Raw genomic sequence first — 24,707 nt, 5'->3', positions numbered from 1 at the left:
GTTGAGAAGCCTGTTCAGTTTAGATGTCAGTTTAGTTTCTCTCCCAGCAGTAGTTCAGGGAACCATTTACATGAGAGATTTTAGCTTGCGAAACATTTTAAATAAACTCTTCTGGTTAGAAATGTGTAGATTATTTTAGAATTGAGAAATTTTAGGCTTTCAGATTTGTGTGAAAGCCTAAGACAATAGATTTGAAAAGGGCCTATCAAATTGACTGCACAGTCCATGAAAAAGAAACCATGAGGAATCAGAGACTAACTTGGATGTTAACTGACTAAAAGAAAAAAAACATTCTGCATGCAAAGTTTCTTTCTGGTACTTAGCTTGATCAATAAAGTACGATCAGATCAGACCAGAAGATAACGTGTTCACCAGTGACACATAATTGAAAACTAAATATCACAATAGTGCAGTGTAATAGTACAGCTCTACTATAAACACAGAACCAAAACAATAATGTTGCAGGCCGCAAATGAACTTCTTTCTGATGAAAGGTCAAGGATCTGAAAAATTAACTGTGTTCCTCTCCACAAATACTGGCTGACTTGCATCTCCAGCAATGCCTTGATGCATTAGTTTACAGTCCATATTATGGTGGACATATGTACTATAAGGTTAACGTCAAAAGATATATTAAGATTTATTCATGAGCTCTCAGCTTTGCTTTGGTACATGATGCGCAATAAAACAAGACCGTAGCACTTAAAGGCAACAAGCACAATGTTAAAAATGCAATTTTGCCATTGCCAATACTAATCATCACAGAATACCTTTTGTTATTGTCAATGTCATGTACTGAGTAAACTCAGAGACCGGAGATGTTAAATAACCAAACAAATTATCAGTTGCAGACAAGCAATTACTGCTATGAGCAACTACAATGTTTCAGCTTTCTATTTACAGCCCATGCAGCTAAATTATACCAACCAAACTCTGGCTTCGAATTAGGCCCTGGCCCAAATTAGAAGAGGCCTAAAGAAGGAAAGATGCATTTATTCATGTGAACCATACTGCTGTAGGAATCTAACTTTGTTTAGACAAATGAATTGTAAAATAAATTATACTAACCCTGTAATTCTTGGATGTTGTAACAGAAATATTATAGAGAGATGATGGCTGTATTGTAAATGAAGGAATCCAAATGAATTAATGTATTCTCAGTTATAAAATCAATTTATTTTGTGAAAAACAACCCGACTAAGCTGAAAGGAAGAAGAATACTAATTGAGTAATGAAGTGTGTTTTTGGAAATTGCTGTACGCAAGCTAGGACATTCAAAAGGGACCAAAAGAGAAAATGCTGGAAAATCTCAGCAGGTCTGGCAGCATCTGTAAGGAGAGAAAAGAGCTGATGTTTCGAGTCTAACTGACCCTTTGTCAAAGCTTTGACTCGAAACGTCAGCTCTTTTCTCTCCTTACAGATGCTGCCAGACCTGCTGAGATTTTCCAGCATTTTCTCTTTTGGTTTCAGATTTCAGCATCCGCAGTAATTTGCGTTAATTCAAAAGGGAATCAGTATTCTGGTTTAGATGGGATTTCTGGAGTTGTTTAAAACACTCATGCTATTTTATTGAATTGAATTCATAGTTATTTTACATAATTTATTCCCACAAATTTTCTACGTTTTAGAAACAAAATTCTCATTTTAAAAATTAACCACAGGTTACAAGCACTGAAGAATTTGTATTGAAGGCCAAGTGAGCTGGAAAAGGAAATGGCACAATTTAAAGTACCATCTCAAATTGATCCAAAGATTTGTCTCACCGTGAACCATCAACTGGAATGACTGTGGGCAATAGCTAATTTGTCACAACTTCAATCACCCCAAAAATAATTATTTTGTGTGGCTTGGCATAAGATGCCAGTGGAGAAAATACCAGTGGAATGGTGGCAATTTAAAAAATTCATAACATGAGTACATGTTAGATTCTCAGAATACTGATTTCATGAAAAAGCACATGATTGCCATGTTTTAAATAGTGAACTGAGACACAGTTGACACATGCTTTGGAAACTAATAAGTATGCTTTGGCTTGAAATTCCCAGCAAATCAGTTCATTGTCAAATCAACGATCCAATGAATTGTTAATAAAATAAGCAATGCTGCACAATATTCAGCAATTCTTTTAAAAGAGGTAAGTGTTTGGGCAAAGCTCGAAAAGATGACAATTTACACAATCCAAGTATTTGTCTTAATAATTGTAGGTTTGAAAGCTCATTACAATTACAAAGTGCTTAGAGTTAGAAACAAAGCACATGCTGTCTTTCAGGCATCCTTTGCATAGGACATTTAGGAAATGACCATAGCTGCTTTTGGGAGGACCTGGCATGTTCAGAAACATTACAGTACAGAAATTAGCTGGCAATTATGCTTTCCTCAGGAGTACTTACAATGTCTTGGTGTAAAGTATATCTATGTACCTCCCAAAAACGAACATCAAGTCTTTGGAAAGCTTGAATTGGACAAACCTACATCAGTTAATGAAACTAAAAACAGATGCTGCTCTTGTTAATCAATTCCAGCTCTGGTTTCAGAAACACAGTTTAAATAAGGATGCATACAAGTAGGCTGAACAAAAAACTTGAGAGTTATGTTACATAGCTTGGAAACAGACTCTGGTCCAACTTGTCCATGCCAACCAGATATCCTAAACTGATCCAGTCTCATTTGTCAACATTTGGCCCATATCCATCTAAATCCTTCCCATTCATATACCCATTCTGATGCCATTTAGATGTTATAATTATACCCACCTCCATCACTTCCTCTAGCAACTTGTTCCACACACGCATCACCCTCTGCAGAAAAAGGTGCTCCTTAGATTCCTTTTAATTCTTAACTCTCTCACCTTAAACCTATGTCCTCTAGGTTTGGACTACCCCACTCTGGGTAAAAGACCTTGTCTATTTACCCTGTCCATGCACCTCATGATTTTATAAGCTTCTATAAAGGTTATCCCTCAGGCTTTGACACTCCAGTGAGAATAGCCCCAACCATTTCAGCCTCTCACTATAGCTCAAACCCTTCAATCCTGGTAACATCTTGTAAATCTTTTCTCAATCCTTTCAAGGTTAACAACATCTTTTTTATATATAGCAGAGAAACCAGAAGAGAATGCAGTATTCCAAAAGTGACCTAATCAATGTCCTGTGCAACCACAACATGACATCCCAACGCAATGCATTGACCAATGAAGGCAAGCATGCCAAATGCCGCCTTCAAGAGAATCAAGAGTAGCTTTGTCATTTCTACCATATACAACTGATACAGTAAAACAAGACAGCATTCCTCCAGGACCAAGGTGTTACATGGACAGCATAAAGCCACACGATCATGTGCAGGCCAGCATAAAATGCATAAGAAATACAAAACACACAAGACAGCACAATAGTTCCTGACAAGTCAAGACAAAAGGCATAGTGGTGTACAAATTACAGTGTAATAAAAGAATAATTAATAAACTATTGTTCTAGTAGCAATGCAAAATTGTGCCAAGAGTTTCAGATGGAATAGAGTCTGATCATAGAGTGTTAAGGAGCCTAATGGCCATCCTGTTTACCTGACACTGTCAAGGAATTATGCACCTGCACCACAGGTCCCTTTGTTTGGTAACACTATCCAGGGTCCAAACATTAACTGGATAAGTCCTGCCCTGATTTGCTGTACTAAAATGCAGCACCTTACGTTTATCTAAATTAAACTCCATCTGCTACTCCTTGGCCAACTGGACCATCTGATCAAGGTCCCATTGTACTCCGAGGTAACCGTCTTCACTGTCCACTATAATCACCAATTTTGATATTATGTGCAAACTCATTAACCATACCTCCTATATTCTTTGGAGTGAAGTACTTAATTGAGTAATAAAGAATTATTTAATTTACTAATGGAATTGAAATGTTTGATTTGGCCATTTATTGCCTATTACTTATTATCCTTGAGAAAGGCAAGTAGCTGATGACAATCATCAAAAGATGATAATTTGTGCAGAAAAGACTTACAAGAATGTTGGCAGGGTTGGAGGGTTTGAGGTATAGGGTGATGCTGAGTAGGCTGGGGCTATTTTCCCTTTTGGATGTCTATACAATCATGAGCAGCAGTGATAGGGTAAATAGCCAAAGTCTTTTTTCCAGAGTAGGGGAGTCCAAAACCAGACGGCATAGGTTTATGCTGAGAAGAGAAAGATTTAAAAGGGACCACCTAATGGGTAAGTTTTTCAGAGAGTGGTGTGTGTTATGGAATGAAGTGCCTGGTATGCTGTGGTATGGTATGCTGCCTGACCTGCTGTGCTTTTCCAGCACTACACATTTCAACTCTGATTTTCAGCATCTACAGTCCTCACTTTCTCCTTATGGAATGGAGTGCCAGATGAAGTGTTGGAGGCTGGTACAATAACAATATTTGAATGGCACATGGATGAGTACATGAGTAGGAATGGTTTAGAAGAATATAGGCCAAATGCTGGCAAATGGGACAAGACTAATTTAGGATATCTGTTTGGCATGGACAAGTTGAACTGAAAGGTCTGTTTCTGTTTGGTACAACTTTGAATCTCTGTCCAGACATCAAAAACAAAAAAGATAAAGAGACTTGGTGTACAATTTTCAAAGAAAATGCATCCCTAAAGTTATGCAAAAAAAGTATGAGTCAAGTGGGAGAGCTCAACATTTCTACTCTTAAAATGTGCCTTACTTTCATGATAACCTCTCTGTCCTAGGCTTGTTACAGTGCTCTAGGAAAGAGACAAAGTTGGAGACAAAGTTATGTTAAATTTAGGCACTTTGCAGCCTTCAGGACTCAACATTGAGAACACTCAGCAACTTGAGAACATGATCAATATCCTCCATTCTCATTATACATTTCTCTCCACCACCTCGTCCAATGCTCCTGTCATGTCGTATTTGCTCTCATTGTCTCCTATTCATACCAACACTAATTTTACAGCTATACCTCTTCCTTTGTAACAATTAGCACTCTCTTTGTTTATTGCTCTATGTTCTTCCTCCCCCTTGAAAAACCTCCTTCAGACTCAATTTTTAACTGGTTCTCTCTCCACAGATGCTGCCTGACAACTTTCTTTAACACTTGGCTATTAGAAGATGCCAGTTGCAAAAAGTAGAGGTTAATGTTCACTTCCTCAATGAAACTTTCCAAAGTAATACCACTCACATAGAATATTTCTGAAAATACATTTTCTCCTAAGCAAAAAAAAATGTCTCTGCAGACAACTTTCTGGACTTGTTTTAACCAACTTTTCTGCTCGAAGACCTCGTTTATTTGCCTCATACATCCCAGCTCCAAAAATCCAATCAGCATCATCATAATGTCCAGCTGAAATTCTGGTTTTGTAGCTCTTAGTTTAGCACCTGAGATTGGGAACATCACACAAAACAAAGCTTTGCATATCAGACTGCAATTGCATATCTAAAGGAGCCAAGTCACATCACAACTTAAGTTCACAAATGTAGGTTCTGCTCATTACAAGAAATAAAACCAACACATGAAATACATTAATTTTGTAGTTTTAAGAGCATTGTAAGACTAAAAGTGCACACATTCTCAACTGGAAATTAATTTCAAAACTGGTTAAGATATTGTCAATCTTGTGCCACCAGACACCCAAACCATGCTGAACTCAACACAGGTTACCAAAGTAAATAAAATAGTAAGACAGACCCGAGTATAAGAGGAGGAGGATTTAATGCTATTTAAGGTGCTGAGCTTTCTTTGGTTGTGGTACATTCCACTCTGAAAATCAAATCACAGAAGTAATGATAAATTTAGCAAAAGCTCAATACTTGCAAAGTTACAAAATCAAGTCATCACATATTTGAAATCATGAATAGTTAAAAACGGTATTTGCAATTTCTACAACACTGCAAAACAATTCACAAAATCTAAACTTATCAGTTTTATCCAAGACTCCAGGCATTTGTTTCAACAGGCTAAATATAAATCAACTAACCAAGAAGTCATTATTCGAAGTGGAGAGTTTCTTCCTGATTGCATGGGCATCTGTGTAAACAGAACTCTGGTAGCAAAAGGCAAATTAATCCAAATTAACAAACATACCAGGTCAAAATCCACGTTACAAATTTGAGCCATTTTCGACATCAACACAGTGAAAAATAAATTTTTTTCAAGACTAAAATTACTATGCTGACAGCAAAATTTGGGATCCAGCATTTTTCTTGACAGTTTTTACAAAGTAGAATTACTTAAAATGGACTTTGGAACACTATCTCAATTCTCAACTCTGAAGCAAAGGATTTTTACATTAGCTGAGGCGCATAATGTACAGATGAATCTTAAATCCAAGTGAGATTTAGTTTACATACAGCTCGTGAGGTTCTCTCAAGTTGAACTGACTTGTCCTTTGCGTAAGAAGTCATCTACAAATCCACAAGGAAAGATTATGAAATAATGAGAAATGACACAATATATACAGGTCAATGGTATATCAAAGTAAAAAAAAATTGCAGGATGATAAGCATTTAAATTAATTCCTCTCTTCTCCCCTTTTCCAACTGGGAAAACTACAGCAAAACGTTTGTAATTCTTTGATCGGAAGGGACATATGCAGGTATAGGTGTCCCTGAAAACTGATCAAGTCATGTACACTTGGAAGGGAAAACCTTCCATATAAATGGTCACTGTAACAAGATCCGCATTTTTGTTTCTACACTCATGTTTTAAACAATTCTTTCTACATGTTTTTTTTAAGTTCAGTTTAAAAGTACATATCTTGCTTCTTTTAAAAGGTGCTGGTTAAAATGCTTTGTTAGAAAATGTTCATATTCAAATGTGGTTCACATGTCCAATACCAATGTTCAACAGGATCTACTTCAGAACATTTTTAAATGACATCCAAAAACAATAGCCGTAAAAATAAATAAAATAGGCCAACAATCAACCTGCTGTTTGTGTGGAAAAAGTTCCTCTAAATTGCTTGATTTGTTTTCTCAAAATGGGATTTCATCAAAGTGACAACTAATATGGAATCAGTAGATAATCTAAAATGAAAACTGAAAACCCCATAAAAATATTTCTAAAATTGCTGCTAAGAGGTGAGCATTTGGGCAAAACTCAGGAGTCACTTGAGAATTAAGTGGAGTAAAATGGGACTCTATATTTTTAAGTATCTACATCACATGAACGTTGATGCCTCTGGAACATTACATTACAGCAAGCAATGACTGATTAAAAAAAAGGTCAAGTAATTAGACAAATTAACTATACAGCCATGATCATATAGTCATATACAGTCATTAATGGAAACAGAACCTTCAGTCCAACTAGTCCACGGTGACTATGTTCGCAAGCCAAACTAATCCCACTTGCCTGCGTTGCCCCATATCTCTCCAGACCTTTATTATTCATCTACTTATCCTAATGAGCTTTAAATGCTGTAACTGTACCTACCACTTCCTGTGGAAGTTCATTCTACACACAAACCACCCCATTTAAAAACATTGCCCTTCATGTCCTTTTTAAAATCTTTTTCCACTCACCATAAAAATGTGCTCTCCCAGCTTTTGAACTGACCCCACGAAGTGAAAAGAGCTTTGTTATCCATGCCTTCATGTTTTATAAACCAGTATAATGTCAGACCTCAACTTCCAACGTACCAGTAGAAGGAAGCCCCAACATGTCCAGCCTCTCCTTATTATGCAAACTCACAAGTTCCAGCAACATTTTGATGAATCTTTTCTGACCCTCTTCAATTTAATAATATGCTTGGTATGCAAGGTGACCAGAACTGTTGAAACTACTTCAAAAATGGTCTGTCTAATGTCCTGTACAACCTCAACATGATGTCCTAACTCCTAAACTCAATGGCGTGAGCAATGAAGACAACTTTGCTAAACAACTTCTTAATCATTTGTCCATCTGCTATGCAACTTTCAAAAAGCTGTGTACTTGAACCCCAATATCTCTCTGCTACAACACTACCAAGGGCCCTACCATTAACTGTGCAAGCCCTGCCCTTGTCTATTTTACCAAAATTTCAGATTAATGTTATGGCACATCATAATTTCTGCAAATAATTTATGCCAAAATGTCAACCCTATACATGAATTAAATGTTAGGTTCCAATAGCACAATTCCACTACAGAAAAATTGGCTTAACATAACAAAAGAAATGGAGAGAAGATCTTAGCGTCCCCAAGATCCAGGCTACTGACTTACACTTTACTTCAGTTCCTTGCACGTAGAAATTCAACTGCAACGTAACTAGTACCTGCCAAATCTGTAAAAGCCTGTAATCTGATTAGAAGATTTCACTAATCTTTATATCTCCTAACTCTAAATTTAATGAGGCATCTTTTCTCAATTTGAAGATCTTTAAACAATGATATTAAAAGAATTCACAGACAAACAGGGGATAATATAATGCCACTTAAAGTCCTGAGCATTAGCAAGACAGATTTACAATTGTTAATTTCCAGCTCATCATTCTCCCATAACAGGGTCAATATTATAAGATGTTGTTCTGGCCAAACTTGAGGTGATATGGGTTCTCTACATGACTACCAAATACATTTTAAAAATTCACTTGTTCCAATTAAATATAATTACTTCAAAAGCTCAAATAAACCAGATGCAGAATATATAACATGGACCACTCAAATGCCACCACTTCTGTATCTACTGTTTTTGATCTCTCACTTTCCACAAACTTAGTCAAAACTTCTCGTGTCAATTGGAGTGGAGGTAGAAATTGAACAGAGCTATCACAAAGATTTTGAAATGGTTGGATTTCCAACAAGTGCTAATGAGCTTTAGCAACAAGATTATTCGGAGCCGAATGAAGGGGAGAGTCAGAAGAAACGTTATTGCAACATACTACAAAGGAAATAGAAAAAATCTATGTTGTAACCAGTCATTCAAAACATTGCATCTATGGTGAAAATGGCATGGCTATGGTGATTCTCTTGGATGAGAAATAACATGATTAAAAAGCCAAGTCATGAATTACTTTATAAAGAACATGCAGGGCTATGAAGAAAGGGCATTGGGATAGCAGTAAACTGGCCTAGCCGAACAGTTGACATTGGCAAAAATCCAATTCCCTCTTTTTTTTTTATTTTGTGCTGTCTGTCGGAATCTGTTGTCACAGTAAAACTACTGCTAGTGTAATTCAACATAAGATGAACAGGCATACTGTTAAAATGTTTACATCATTGAAATATCATAGTTTAATGATAGTCTGGGCACAATCAAATTAAATTTCATACATCATGACATTCAGCAAGTCTTTGCGATTCATGTATGGTGATACCAAAGCTCAGGTTTGATAACGAATCACAATTCTTAAAGCAGAATTTAGGAACTATCAGAGAGGAGTCAAATAAATGCTTTTGGAACTTTGCTTGAAGTAATCTTAGCACAAACCAAGCTATCAACATGAGCCTTGCTCTTTTCTTGAAAATGTCTTATTTTGAAAAAGATGACCTAATATTAGCACAGTAACTGGGCTCCTATTTAAGGCACTATGAAAATGCTCTTCAAAAACATGCTAAATGGCGTTCATTTGAAGTCTAATCCAAACTGCCAAAACTTTGAAATATGGCAAAGAGGGGCTCTGTGATGATACTAATGAAGAAAGGCAACAAAACAAATACGACGTACCAGCTTACATTTCCTGAACTATATATTCAAATTCATTTGAAATAAAATAGCAAACCATGGAATACAAAAGTATTTTCTTATTCTATGTTAACTAATATGACTCCAGGATTTCTTATTCAAAAGTCCAAAATATTCTCTATGGAAACTTGATGGTTGATGATATCGGGATTTCATTCCATTGACTTGTTTTGAAGGCAGGAAGAGGAGACAGGAAAACAAAAGTGTATTATAAGTTTAGTTATTTTGAGTAAACAAGAATCAACCAAGTGACATATGGAATCTAATTTTACTAAATAGTGACGTATTACTTTATGTTCATCATGGCTTGTATTCATGCAAGAATCTTGATAAGTTCCAGTATACTTTATGCCGAGCATTTACTGATTAGCAAAGTGGAATGAGCACTTCACACAACTAATTTGTAAAGATCGTTCCATTGCAAACCACTAATTACATGCAGTCTATCATAGTTAACAGCCAACACCGATTTCTGCTTTACAAACCACAAGGTTATTTCGTCTTGAGCTGCTTCTCTGTAACAGACCCACATCAAGGGAGGAATGCTTTGAAAAGAATAAGGTAGGAAGGAATAAAAATGTATTTTAGAAATACCGTGCTGCTCCAAAATTCTAATTTACAATACATGGATAATTCAATGGGATTACACAAACAATCAAGGTTTTAGGTATTTGGCTCACAAAGTGAAGCCGACCTAAAATTCAACAAAGTCAAATTAAGCAAACTGCTATTAAATTTCTGCAGCTTGTAAATGAATACAAGCTTGTTTCAAGAATATTGATATTTAGAAGAACTTAGTACTTTTACTGTGAGAAAGAAATTGGTGTACAATAATAAGTAAGTTGTGCCACTCCCATTGTTGTGCTAGGCTTTGGTGAGACCACACCTTGAACGTGTGCAGAGTTTTGGTCTCAATGATTAATCAAGAATACACTTGCATTCAACACGGTACAGCAATGGTTTATTCACTTGGTTCTATAGATTAAAACATTATGTTATGATGAGAGGCCAAGTTAAATGGACATATTCTCTGCAATTAAGAAGAATGAGAAGTGCATTCATGGAAATATAAACAATTCTAAAGAGGCTCAACACAGCAAGAGTACTGAGACGTCGTTTGCCAAGGCTGGGACATCCAGAAAAAGGATGCAATGTCTCGGAAGAAAAGGTTGATCACCTTGGATTGAAATGAGGAGAAAACAGTGAATCTTTAAAACTCTTGATTCCAGAGCATTTAATATTGCCAATTGTCAAATATATTTTTTTAAAAATCTCTCAATCGTAGAGTTAAAGTCAGAGAACCAAGGGATATGGAGAGCAGTTGGGAAAGTACATTTGAGATCAAGGATTAGCCATATCTGACTTGTGTGGCCATAAAGTGTACTCCAGGTTCTGTATTTTTTGTTTCTGCATGTTGTGGATGCTTGGTAACTTCCAGAGGCAGTACTACTTTTTAATAAACTTGGTGAACTGGCAACTTTAAAGGGAAAATTTAAAGTGAGATTACAAATTATGTGAAATAAAATTCCAGCAGTAACTGGATATTTTTCGTAAATTAAAGTCTAGTCACAAAATCTTTCACATTACTTCTCAGTGAAGAACAAATTCTTATAACTGTCTTTCCAAGTATATAATAATGAACTGCTGGTGACAAGTAGTGTATATTTCTGTGAAACACAAGTTATTGTATTTAATGTAGCTTTTAAAATCTGACCATGTCTCAAAAGGGAGAAAATAATGTGAAACAGAACAAATAGAAGTTATGCTTTAGATTGAAATATTTCCCATGAAACCTTTCAAAACCTCACTTAGTCTTTTGGTTGTGGTAATTAAGGAGAAAAATACAATGCAAATGAATCCACATAATCTTGCTCTGAACCCAAGCCCTATAAATACCATTGTTTGGAGCAAGCAAATGCAAATGAAAAAACAAACAAACAATTATTTGTTTCATGTGAAGAAGTCTCAAAACTTCAGTCTTGGGTATTATTACTAAATTCAAATTTTTATCTTCATACACAGCTTATTTTCAGGTAATCTTAAGATAAAGGTTTACAGCAGATGTATCATGTGAAATCATAGCTTTTTTTGCACAACCCTGCATCATTTCACACGAGAAAATTACAATAAACAACACAAACTACATTTTATAGCTTAATGGGGTACTGACTTTATGAATCTGCTATCTCAATTCCCACCATTCCCCATACTGTTTTGTTTTATTTGTTTAGGCTCAATAAATCTCTTTTGCTTGTTCTACATTTTAATTGGCTTTTAGCTATTTTGTATTAATGCTCTTTCTATTGTTGTAAACTTTTCTAGAAAAACTATATAATTGAAACCTGGTTAGCACATAACAGCATTTTTTTTCAGAATTTTAAATACAGACATATTCACAAGTACTATTTGCCATTATTCCCAGCTATTGGCTTGGAGCTATGCTGAGAAACCGACATAAAAGTTAATGGAGGATGTATTTTGTTTCTGTTCAGAGACAAAGATTGAAGATCTGTGTGCACTTGAGCTTCCTATGAAGGTTTATAAACTGCTGCCATTTTCTCCATTATTCACCCCTTGTCAGAACATTTTATTTATAGATTCAAAACCAAAACAGAGACAGTTGGCAAATACATGCTATGTGATTTTCAGGTATATAAAATAAAATGCTTTGCAACAAAAGTAAACCAGAAGAAGATCAATGGAACTCAGGTGAAATACTAACCCTTTGACTGCTAGCACTGTGAACAGGCAAGGTATCATGATTTGCTGCCTGATAAATTAAAAAGGAAAGTAAGTTATTATGCCAGTTCAATCCATTGTTGTGAAAATGAGAAAGGAGGAAAGGAGAGTTAAAAAAAAAACAAACCACGTGATGTCGGCTAGGCCTGTAAGAATGCTTGGCACGTTCTGCATTCTCCTAGGAGGAAGACAGTGAACAGGATCAGAAACAAAAATGAACATGCTCACAGTAAAACAAGTCTTTCAAGTGAAGCAAAAGCTTATTGTGTGCAGGAAAAAAGTAAAAATATATTTAAGACACATGCACAAAAAATGCACTGAAGAAGCAAATAGTCTACATAAAGATGAGTAGTTTATAGGTTAGAGTGTTCATTTAACAAGACAGCTTTGACATTCAATTTCTTCAAAACTTGCTAGCCTTAAAAAAACTTAACAGTCATGGTCAAATTTATGAACCCTTTAATTCCATTAACAATCCTTCCAGAGAGCATCTACTCCACAACATAGCAAGTAACAACTGAATTAGCTGCTCCAAACTTTGTCATGCAGCGACTGCAACAGGAACTAACGACATAGTTCGGGAATCAAATTAGCAATAATCATCTTAACACTCATGCTGATGGTGCTCTCATCTTCATCAGTATCTGCTCCAGTTCTGGGAATTGGCTGTTGATCAATATGCACCATAAGCCAATGATCCTCATACCTCATTATCTCATACTGAGACAAAGACCAGGTTGCAGATATAGTGATCAGTGGGAGGAAAGTTATGGATAGGCAAAAATATGGCAGAATGGAATACAACATGGAGGAATCTCAGGTTATCCACTTTGGTGGTAAAACCAGAATCATGTCTTACTGCAAACACATATAGCCGTACCAAGATCATACTGTGAGACGTGTACAGTGTTGGTCGCCTCATCTAAGGAATGATCTACTTGCCATCAGAATTCTCTGCACCAGAAGAACATAGAACATTACAACGCAGTACAGGCCCTTCGGCCCTCGATGTTGCGCCGACCTCATTCAAAGACTGTGCAGGCTTGGTCTTTGAATCAGATAGAAACTGACAGATGAGAAAGATCAAGAAGTACAGGTTGGAGCAACAAAACAGCAGTGTGCTCGAAGATCAGTTTATGATCTCACTGAATAGCAGCTTTTTTTCCTTTAAAGAAGGGCTGAATGCCATCTCCCAGGTCCAATTTCTCATGTTCTGCTCACTGGAAATTTTATTTCAAGAAACAGTCACACCTCTGAGAATAGAGTCATCTGATTTGGTCTATTGTCAGGGATAAGAGGGTGTGATCCTAGTCTGGGATCAAGGTAGCAGAGGACAGCTTCAAACCATGCAATGTCTGACAGGTGTGAGGCTCCTATTGCCTAAATGAATGAATTGACCATGAATCCAAGCAAGCAGAGGAGTTAATAAGAACTAATGTTAGTCTGGGACAGTATAGAAATTGTATAGCCTGTTGGCAGTATTAGATTCCATGATTTCCAGCCTTGTGTCAGGGCCCTGGACATGTCATTCAAACTATCTAAATTCATCTGCATCTTCATGTCTTCTCATTTTAACTAACTGTAGAAACTCTTGCTATCCATTTTTCCCAAACATAACTCGCTTTATCTCAGACTAGTTTCTTGGTAAATATTTCACGAGTCCCCTGCCTTTCTTATATTCGATCCAGTCGATATACCGCTTATCTTCACAAAATTTCATGCTTTCAAGTTTGATCTTGTCCTTACCTCCATTCGTTAACCACAGATGGCGAATCCTTCAGTTAGATTTGTTTTTAAACAATGCTGTAGGAGTACACATATTCTGAGAATTCTCTAATGTTCCCTTAAATGTCTGTTACTGCTCCACTGTTCTGTCCTAATTTCTCAATTCATTTCAGTTAGTCTGCCTTGTGTCCACATTGCTATCTTACTACTCTTAGGGCATTGCAAACTGAATATAAACTTCAATCATATTGCAGTCGCTGCTCCCTGGGGACACCTTTACTCTGAAAGCATTAATAAATATTGTCTCATTAAACTAGATTTGATATTGTGCAATCAGCTCTCTGGTTGGTTCCAGGGTGGACTGCCCTCAGAAACTCTCTGGAAAACATTGGATAAGCTCCTCGTCCAGGCTACACTGTCAATCTTATTATTCTTGTTTGAGAGTAGATTGAAGTCATTCATGATTATTGGTGTCGTTGCATCACAAACTTCTCATATTTTGTCCCACTATAACTATGGAAGCAGGAGTCAGCTTGATGTAACAAATTAAGCAGTAGAGTCAAGCCAGGAAGCAAAACAGAAATATGAAAAATGGCTGGCAGAGCACTGATCCTTGCACAGTTCAGTGCAGACTGTTAATGACACAGCTCTCACTTCCCCCTGTACTGATGGCAATTATCAATTAACTTCTCTCACCCCATTCTTTGAACCTCACATCTGTTCAAGAATGTGCTAACTAACTACTTGAAAAATTATGGAACGAGTGAGCACCTTCAAAATTAATTTCTTTTTTGGCAATCCCATTGCTATCTATTTGAGGCTGCAAAAAGCAAAATAGATAAACAGTGACCAGTAAGTATGGTGTATTTTGATTTTCATAAGGCTTTTGCAAAGATTACACACAGGAAGGTTACATACTAAATTACAATAATAGGCTCATAGCAATATACTGGCATGAATTGAGAATCACTAAATGGATGGAAAAAAAACAGTAGATATAAACAAGTCTTCTTAGCTTGACAAGCGGTGATACATGGGGTTTATAAAGAGTCAGTACTTGTGGTTCAGCTGTTCCAAGATCTGTATCAATGATTTGGAAATGGGGCCCAAATTCAATACTTTCAATCTTTAGGACAATACAAAACTAAGTGATAATGTGACTTTTTGACAAAGGGGTTTTTGACAGGCTGAATAGACAGGAACATGACAGATGAAACACCAATGTGTGAAAAGCACGAAGTTAGTCATTAGCTTCTCCCTTGGTGAGTTTATATCCTTAAAACTCTTTTCTGCACCCTTTCAAGCTTAACAACATCTTTCCTATTGCAGGCAATATTTCCAAACGCGTCCTACCAATATCCTGTATAGCTACATGACATCCCAACTTGTTTTGATGCATTGTAATTATCTAATATCTCAAGGTGCTTTGCCAGGAGTGTTGACATCTAGTCACATAAGGAGATATTGAGACAGGTGACCGAAAAAAAACTTATAAAAAACAGAGAGAACAGTCAAGTGGATGTGACACAAGATAATACCATAGCATCTGTTCGAGGCAACTCAAAGCAGAGCCTGCTAAGGATGAATAATTAACATCAGGAATAATCAACAAGTCAACTGCAGAGGAGCAGATAAATCAGAAGGTGATGAGGCTATAGAAGATGAAGACGTAGGACAGATATTGCCACTAAAGGACATATAGCAAATATATCAGTTTAAAATGGAAGCATATCTGGAGCCAAAATGGAGCCAAAATAAGTCAGCAAACACACATGTATTAAGGAAAGTGGAGCATGACGCAATTTTGGATGACCTCAAGTTTAGGGGATAGGACATGGAAATCTGATTAGCAGTGTGTTGGATTAGTCAAAACGTTGAAGCAACTTAAGAATGCATAAGAACACTTCTCTGTGAACCATAAGCTGAGGGAAAGACATGTTTTTTATGTTATGGAGAGTGAACTCAGTGAATCAGAAAAAGTAGCATAGCAGTCAATTTCACTAAATTACAATCAGCAGAATTCAAGTATGATTGTGGAAAGTTATTTGACTGTGGGATAGAAATTTTAAAAAATAGTAACGTTCAAAATTTAGAGTGAATGGAAATGGTGTTGACCGTAGACTGGAACAAATAGTGTTAATAGTGACATAATTATGAATTCATTTTCATCATTAAGCTGAGAAGTCATACAATAAAGTATTATGCCAATCAGATTATTTGATTTAATTCATTAAGATATGAAATGAAAGAACCTTCAAGTTGGAAAGGAAGCAGAACTATGGAATGCATACTTCAATGAAACCTCAATTAACTACTATTCAAGTATTCAAAGTATTTAATACTCTCTTCCAAAATTTGAGGTGGGATAAATTGGAATCCAAAAACAGATTTGCAGATAGCTAACAGTAATGACTCATTTTCAAATCAGAAGATTCTCAGATCCTGCTTTGCAAATCGGAATATTAAATCTAGACTGACACTTCTATGTGGCACTGAAGTGTCAAAAAAAACTTTGCATCAATCGAATCCTTGAACCAAAACCCATATGCTCACTCATATGAGCATGCACAATCCTCAGGTAACTTGCTTAAGTGACAACTCATGTGAAAGGCAAACAGAGTATTTCCAAGCTACTAAACTATATTTTTGGCTTAATGCAATTTGGCTATATATACATATTTGGGATAAAGGGCTCATGCGGAATAATGGTCGTGTAACCACTTCTGAGCGAGGAGGTCCACGTTAAAGTCCCACCTGCTTTTGAGGTGTCTTATAACATTTCTGAACAAGTTGGTTTGAAAACAGCCATTTTCAGGATCGGTAATCAGTAGTGGAGATCGTTCCAGCTCACTATGACTGAAGGCCTAATTTTATGCTAATTGTAGCACCTCAATTTCTGCCTTAATGCAAGTCACGGTAGTAATTAACCTACACAAATCTGAACCAAGGAGTTAATGATCTTTGAGACAGAACAAGCTTAAAAATGAATCAAATAACTACACTCACATTCCAGAAACAGATATGTGGTCCAAATTTTGAGTAGATTCTTTGTGGCAGGTCTATAAATAGCTGAAAGCTTATTACAGTCAGCTGAATATCAAGTCCTCCCTTGAGAACTAAATTAAACCTTCCGTCCTGTTGGGCACTACAAATATTGGAAAGCAAGATTATTTCTTACATACCCTTCTTGTACCACTCAGACTTCTGCCTGAAAATGCTTGCTTAAAAAATAGCAGTCATCAAGACATCCAATATATGAAACTGTAAACATGACCATGTGCTGACTGTAGCAAGGTCTCCTGCATTCCTTACGTTCAATGCACAGTTGAAACAGAACTGAAAAAAGGGCTATTACCAAAATAATTGAAGTCACTTTGGAAATGCCACCATGATTTTGGCATTCTTGCTTAAGTATGATAACATCCCTTCAGCCTGATGCCCATATTCTGAAATGCAGCTTAACTGTTTAACCACAAAAAGCAGACAAGAACACAACAAATACCAAAATAAGTAGTGTTTCAGATGCAAGCTCAAAACAAAGAAAAATATCCTCTGTCTACACGGTGCTAAAGTGGCATACAGCAGAAAAGTCTCAATGCAGCACAGTATGTGTACAAACAGATGCTGCTTATCATATCAGTTCGAGGTACACAGCATCTGCTTGTCCCTATTGTTACTCAGAGAATTGTGATTATGCCTAAAGCAAGGTTGTGTCAAACATTAAGAGTTGTGTAAGCTATCTGAAAGACAATTTCAAACTTAAGGAAATGGCTCAAACAACACATCTTGAAAATATTTCATCAAGTTCACAGGTCTAAGAACAGTTAACAGATACGGGGAAAAAAAAGTGATTCCCATCATCAAAGGGGGAAAGGGAATAACAAATATGGGTATAAAGCCTTAAATATTCCTGTTGGGAAAGATGCTTTTGAAGTGTAAAGTCCTAGCACTGAGAAAGATTATTCTTGATTCTCTTGTTGATTTATTTTGAAAAGATTAGACCAGATAGACAGGATAGAAGGAGGGAGGGGAAGGCAGAAAGAGAGTGTTTCAATAAGGCATCTGATTCTTGATCGTGCAAGACATTTACAAAGTTTAATATAATAAAATGAATTTGCAATATCTGCACTTGAACATATGGATTGGACTGTCACGTTACTTGGCAGTAGACTCATTTTTTTTTAATAGATTTAAATGAGAGGAACGATGGTTTTCAGAGTGTTCACACTTGCTGACAGAATCAAGCCATATGAATTAAGATAATCAATTGTAATGGGTTTTGACAAGGTTGGTGAATTATGGTGATGTCGGAGATGCAATTTAATACTGGAAAATGCAAAGTAGAGCAGTCACATGGAAAAGATTTTGTTCAATGGGAATGTTGCTGAGGTACGAAGTGCAGAGTGAAGAACTTTTTTTTTGAGATGTGGCTATGAAATGTATCAGTATAATACTTGACTGTTAAAGAAAACAGTTGGATTTTTCAACAAACTTTTACTCAATACAGAGACACACTTTGAAAATATTCAATCCTGCTAAGACCAAACCTGGAATACTGCTTGCAGTTTTGGCCTCCAGAAACTCGAGAAAATGTTGGTGATGTTATACAGAAAGGCTACATCCACAACAGAAATTAAGAGAATGAAGTAAAAGGATAGATGTTTTGGTAGCTTTTTTTGTACAAGAGAAGTGGGGTTGGGTGGAGGAATGTAGTTAAACATGTTTGAAATGATTTTTCTGCCATGTAGGAGTTCATAACTGATAAAACAGGCAATGCGTAAGAACTTCTACATTTTACAAAAAGATGGCAAGCACGTGGAACAGATTATCTGTGCAGGTTATGGAACAAAAAAAGCCTCAATTGATTTCAAGAAATATTAGACAGGTTACCACTAAATAAAGCTCATATTAGAAAATGTTCCAAAAGATATTGCAACTTATAACTGAATGATCAAGTTAAAATTACAGAATCATTACAAAATTTGGTATTGTACTCATAACACATATGTAAACTACATGCTCAAATCCTCAATACTAACAGATCAGATAATCTTGGTGATTAAAATCAAGATCCTCATGCCCAAAGGCAGAAATGAGTGACATGTCACTCATGAAAACTTTCATTTGGTTTTATTTGCACATTTTGTACTGCACCAGCTGAATGCTGCATCTTAGTCACTGACATGTCAAATCTGTTAGACCAATTAAACCAAGAGCATCTTGTTAATCCAGACATATGCACTATAAATAAGTAGATGCACTTATTAAAATGCATGTTAGTAATTAAACATCAGGTATTCATGCACACCAATACCAGGCACCGTACCATCCATTGATGAATCTCTCCCCACTTCCTACCAGATGAACGAGAAATCTAAAAAGTAAGGGCAAGAGAAAACAATTCTATTTCAGAAACACTTTGTCTAAAGTACTATCAACTTGGATCAATATAAATAGAAAAAACAAAGTTTAGGTTCCGTTTTGATGTTTCTTCCAAGTTCACCTTGTGGAAGGTGAGACATCAGTAAGTTATCAAGAGAGATCAATCTTCACAGTCTTAGACAAAAGCTGCAGGGGAGGTGAAAGGTTTGCAGATGAAATCATTCAAATCAATTTCAAAAGGTACACAAATCAAGGAATAAAGGCTCACGCACTAAGTCACTAATACAAATGCCAGCACAACAAAAATACATGGACTCAACAGGACAAACAGCATCTTTCTATCCTTAAAAATGACCCCCACGACTTAAAGACCATCCAACTCTATTTGAATTCTATCATCTTCCGGTATCAAGGCATTTGTAGCATAGTCGTGGCTGTATATGGATGACTGAGCTGTTATGACTGGAAATCATGAGACGATTTGCCATTTCTGTTTAAATAACAGACAATGCAAAAGGATTTAAGAAATAATTTTAATACAGACCCATAGTATGGTTACCCAAAAAAAACCTCATGTGTTTAACATGTTAACTGGAGGATTGCCAATTTAGTTGACGGTTCAGGTTTTCATTGCATTTATGGCGGCAGGGTGGCTCAGGTTAGCACTGCTGCCTCACAGCAGAGACCCAGTTCAATTACCACCTCGTGTAACTGTCTGTGTGGAGTTTGCACATTCTCCCCGTGTCTGCGTGGGTTTCCTCTGGGTGCTCCGGTTTCCTCCCACAGTCCAAAGATGTGCAGGTTAGGTGAATTGGCCATGCTAAATTACCTGTACTGTTAGGTGGATTAGTCAGGGGTAAATATAGGAGGGTAGATTTCTCTTCAGAGGGTCGGTGTGGACTTGTTGGGCCGAAGGCCTGCTTCCACACTGTAGGGAATCTAATCTAATATATTATTGATTTCTATATTGATGGCTGATCCAATGTGGTACAATTAACTGTTAGCATTGCCCAAATATGGCTACACTAAAATTGCCCTCAAGTCAAATACATTTCATGACATAGATTTAGTATTAATGATAGCATCAACAAGAGCTGAACAAAAATCACAATTAGATCTCAGTATGTCACATTTCGAGCAAAAAACTGCTCTGTCTGATTCAGGACGAGGTGGTAGGAGCAGTCAACATGGACACATCTTCACTTAAGCCCTAAATGGCCTAACCAACATCATAATACTGGTTCTAGACTCCACAACTAAGAAAATTATCCATGCATCTGGTACATTCAGCCCTTTTAGAATTTTACATATTTCTCTCAAATGCTAAAATTATTTCAACAAATAAAGCTAACATTGTACTTGAACATCAAGTTAAACTGCCCTCAGTACAATGCATGAAAAGATGAAGCACATGTCCAATTTTGATACAAATAATCCAAAACAAATCAACTTTGGATTTTCAAGGAAGAATTACGAAAGCAGCTGAAAAAACATTCAACTAGTCTGATGGTATAGTTTTCATCATGAAACAATATTCAAAAACTACATCATTTTCAGCAATAATTTCATAGCACAGGACTGGAGATAAAGTAGTGCGCAGGCTAGAAATCTGTAAAGCATGAACTGCTGGAGAAAAGAGAACAGGTCTGGCTGCATTCTTAGACAGTGAAGCAGAGCTGATGTCTAGTATGAATCTTTCAGAACTGTGAAGTGCTGAAAAATACTACTTTTCATATTTAACAGAGGCAGAGCCCCAGTGGAAAAGGCAAAGGGTTGTTATCGGTGGAGAAAGCGAAAAGAAAATGTAAAAAGGGTATACATTAAAGTGTGCAAGGAGGAGAACAGGAGACAGATCCCCTCTATTAAGAGCTATATGAACAGACAAACAGGACAGGGATGTGCTTCATGTGTGTATAGAGAGAGAGGGAGAGAATCTACCAAGAAAACAAATATAATGGTCAGCTTCTGAAGATATTAAATTCAACATTGAGACATAGAGGTTGTAAAATGCCCAAGGTGAAAATGAGACGATCATCTGAGGGACCTTCTAGATGCTTGCTATTTAAATAAATCTTACTGTACTCAGAATCTTTGAGTCATGGGTGGTAAGGACACCCTTAGACCAGTGAGCCAGGTGTCAGTGGTGGTCAAGTTGTTAGAGGGAATCCTGAGGGACAGGATGTACATGTATTTGGAAAGGCAAGGTCTGATTAGGGATAGTCAACATGGCTTTGTGCGTGGGAAATCATGTCTCACAAACTTGATTGAGTTTTTTTGAAGAAGTAACAAAGAAGATTGATGAGGGCAGAGCGGTAGATGTGATCTATGTGGACTTCAGTAAAGGGTTCGACAAGGTTCCCCATGGGAGACTGGTTAGCAAGATTAGATCTCACGGAATACAGGGAGAACTAGCCATTTGAATACAGAACTGGCTCAAAGGTAGAAGACAGGGGGTGGCTGTGGAAGCATGTTTTTCACACTGGAGGCCTGTGACCAGTGGAGTGCCACAAGGATCGGTGCTGGGTCCTCGACTTTGATGCAAGCATAAGAGGTATAGTTAGTAAGTTTGCAAATGACACCAAAATTGGACGTGTAGTGGACAGTGAAGAAGGTTACCTCAGATTACAACGGGAACTTGATCAGACGGGCCAATGGGCTGAGAAGTGGCAGATGGAGTTTAATTCAGATAAATGCGAGGTGCTGCATTTTGGGAAAGCAAATCTTAGCAGGACTTAGACACTTAATGGCAAGGTCCTAGGGCGTACAAAGAGACCTTGGAGTGCAGGTTCATAGCTCCTTGAAAGTGGAGTCGCAGGTAGATAAGATAGTGAAGAAGGCGTTTGGTATGCTTTCCTTTATTGGTCAGTGTATTGAGTACAGGAGTTGAGAAGTCATGTTGAGGCTGTACAGGACATTGGTTAGGCTACTGTTGGAATATTGCGTGCAATTCTGGTCTCCTCTCTATTGGAAAGATGTTGTGAAATTTGAAGAGTTCAGAAAAGATTTACACGGATGTTGCCAGAGTTGGAGGATTTTAGCTATAGGGAGAGGCTGAACAGGCTGGGGCTGTTTTCCCTGGAGCATCGGAGACTGAGGGGTGACTTTATAGAGGTTTACAAAATTATGAGGGGCATGGATAGGATAAATAGACAAACTCTTTTCCCTGGGGTGGGGAGTCCAGAACTAGAGGGCATAGGTTTAGGGTGAGATATGAAAGAGACCTACGAGGCAACTTTTTCACACAGACGGTGGTACGTGTATGGAATGAGCTGCCAAAGGAAGTGATGGAGGCTGATACAATTGCAATATTTAAGAGGCATTTGGATAGGTATATGAATAGGAAAGGTTTGGAGGGATATGGGCTGGGCACTCATGCTAACGTTTCCACCCTGCGCTCACTGCAATGATGCAACGAAGCACAACACCACATTTCCTGCTTTAAGATTTAAACTCTTGTGAAGCAAGAAACGTTTCCAGTTTCTAGTTGGAAATCACCTCTATATATATATACAGAGAAATCGCATCACAGAACAAGGTCACTTGGTCCATTGTGTCCATGCTTGTTTTAAGTGTAAAATAAGAAGTTTCCAGGCTTTACCCTGAATAGTTTTAAGTTTAGCCCCATCCACCCAGTCAAGATTCTTTGTGAACTTTGAACAGGTCAATTAAATTTCATGTCCAGCTTCTCCTCCAAAGAGGATACAAGCTCTAGAATCTTCAACTTAAGTAACTTTTTTTTTAAGCTTCTCTCATAACTTGCATATCCTTTTTCAAGTGTGTTGCTCAGATTTAGACATAATATTATGGAATGGAGACCAAATCAATGTTTGGAAATATTTGCCAGAACTTCCTTGTTTTTGTGATCTCTTTGTGGGCAGCATGTGTTCAGCACTGCTATCTCACAGCACTCAGGAACTGGGTGTAATTCCTGAGGTGACTGTGTAGAGTTTGCACAACCACACCCCATGTCTACGTGGTTTTCTTCCCGGTGCTTTGGTTTCTTCCCACAGTTGAAGTAACGTGCAGGATCGGCGGACTAACCATAGTAAATTGCTCATAGAGTCCAGGGATGTGCTGGCTAGGGTAGGGGGTTGAGTCTGGGTAGAATGCGCTTCAGAGGGTTGGATTCAACATGCCAAATGGCCTGCTTCCACACTTTAGGGATTCTGTAAGAAATCCAAGATACCATTCACTTTATTAAGTGCTTTCCACTAATGTTGCCTGCAAAGTTTAATTCAAAGTTACCTGGGCCAGATTTGTTTTCACACCGTCAAAACACAATTTCCTCCAACTGATTTTAACTCCAGATCTCCCCTGCTCCCCCCACCCCCCTCTTCAATTTCTAATTTAAATCTTGTGATGCTGGGCCCATCGTCAGCTGAATCTTCCACTGCAGAGTTGATTTGCTTGATTCATTTCACTTAGAACACATCTAACCAAAGCCTCCTTCCTCATTTATCCAGAAGTAAAACATAAATATGTAACAAGAATATTCTTCAGAATACACATTGAGATCGCAGCACATCGTCACTTATTCCAATTACTTTCTGTTTTTGCATTTCTCTGTATTCTCTAACCACCAATTAGTGGCCAAGATATTGATAGAACAAGTCAGCAAAGAACTTCATCTAACATAATGGTGCCAACACTTTTCAAAGTTCTAATGTGAAAATTTGATTCTTGACTAATCCAGGATAGCTTCTACCTCCACACTAATATTCTCTCCATCACTGTCACATTCCTCCTTTGTTTCCTTCGGTATCTTTCTCAAACACCTTCTATCAAGAAATACTTAGTATCCAGTCCTATCCTTTAAGCTAGATTTCCATTGTGTTTTTGCTTTGCTCTCTACAACTCACGAAACTTAACTGCCATACTTAGTGCATTCACATACACGTACAGTCAACATAATCTCAATCACATTGCAATCCCTTTTATTCTTACCATGCTTGATTTTTTTTTTTAACTCCAGTACTGTTTGCCATTCAATTATTTGTGCGCTCTGTTTTGCCTCCTGGCTCCCACTACTGCAGAAGAAGCATTTTCACTTAAAATAAGGCTTAGGTACAATTATGCATGCATCCAATTTTGAAGCAACCTATATGGTGCCCATTTTGAGGTGCAAGTTAACTTTTATGAAAAGGCAGCCCTTTAGTGAACTATGGAGCTCTTGTAGTGCACTGGCAATATCCTACCTTTGAGCCAGGAGG

The 24,707-nt window shown here is 37.2% G+C and overlaps 1 protein-coding gene across 4 annotated transcripts in view; it reads right to left on the bottom strand.

Moving 5' to 3' along the window:
- Positions 1 to 6: 6 nt before the first annotated feature.
- Positions 7 to 24,707, bottom strand: part of LOC122549291 (leucine-rich repeat flightless-interacting protein 2-like) — a 96,242-nt gene continuing 71,541 nt past the window's right edge. For all 4 annotated transcript variants that reach the window (XM_043688831.1, XM_043688827.1, XM_043688828.1 and 1 more), the window contains exons 4-12: positions 19,442 to 19,489; positions 12,518 to 12,568; positions 12,374 to 12,421; positions 10,137 to 10,196; positions 6,339 to 6,392; positions 5,966 to 6,031; positions 5,677 to 5,748; positions 1,069 to 1,116; positions 7 to 972 (exon numbers count right to left, since the gene is read on the bottom strand). In XM_043688831.1, coding sequence (XP_043544766.1) covers positions 913 to 972; positions 1,069 to 1,116; positions 5,677 to 5,748; positions 5,966 to 6,031; positions 6,339 to 6,392; positions 10,137 to 10,196; positions 12,374 to 12,421; positions 12,518 to 12,568; positions 19,442 to 19,489 — 507 coding nt within the window. In that variant the 3' untranslated portion in view covers positions 7 to 912. The remainder of the gene's footprint in view (positions 973 to 1,068; positions 1,117 to 5,676; positions 5,749 to 5,965; positions 6,032 to 6,338; positions 6,393 to 10,136; positions 10,197 to 12,373; positions 12,422 to 12,517; positions 12,569 to 19,441; positions 19,490 to 24,707) is intronic.

Source organism: Chiloscyllium plagiosum, chromosome 4 (assembly GCF_004010195.1).
Source record: "Chiloscyllium plagiosum isolate BGI_BamShark_2017 chromosome 4, ASM401019v2, whole genome shotgun sequence".
Taxonomy (NCBI): Eukaryota; Metazoa; Chordata; class Chondrichthyes; order Orectolobiformes; family Hemiscylliidae; genus Chiloscyllium; species Chiloscyllium plagiosum.
Note: the sequence above shows the minus strand (reverse complement) of the source record. Positions and strands in the feature narration are given on the sequence as shown.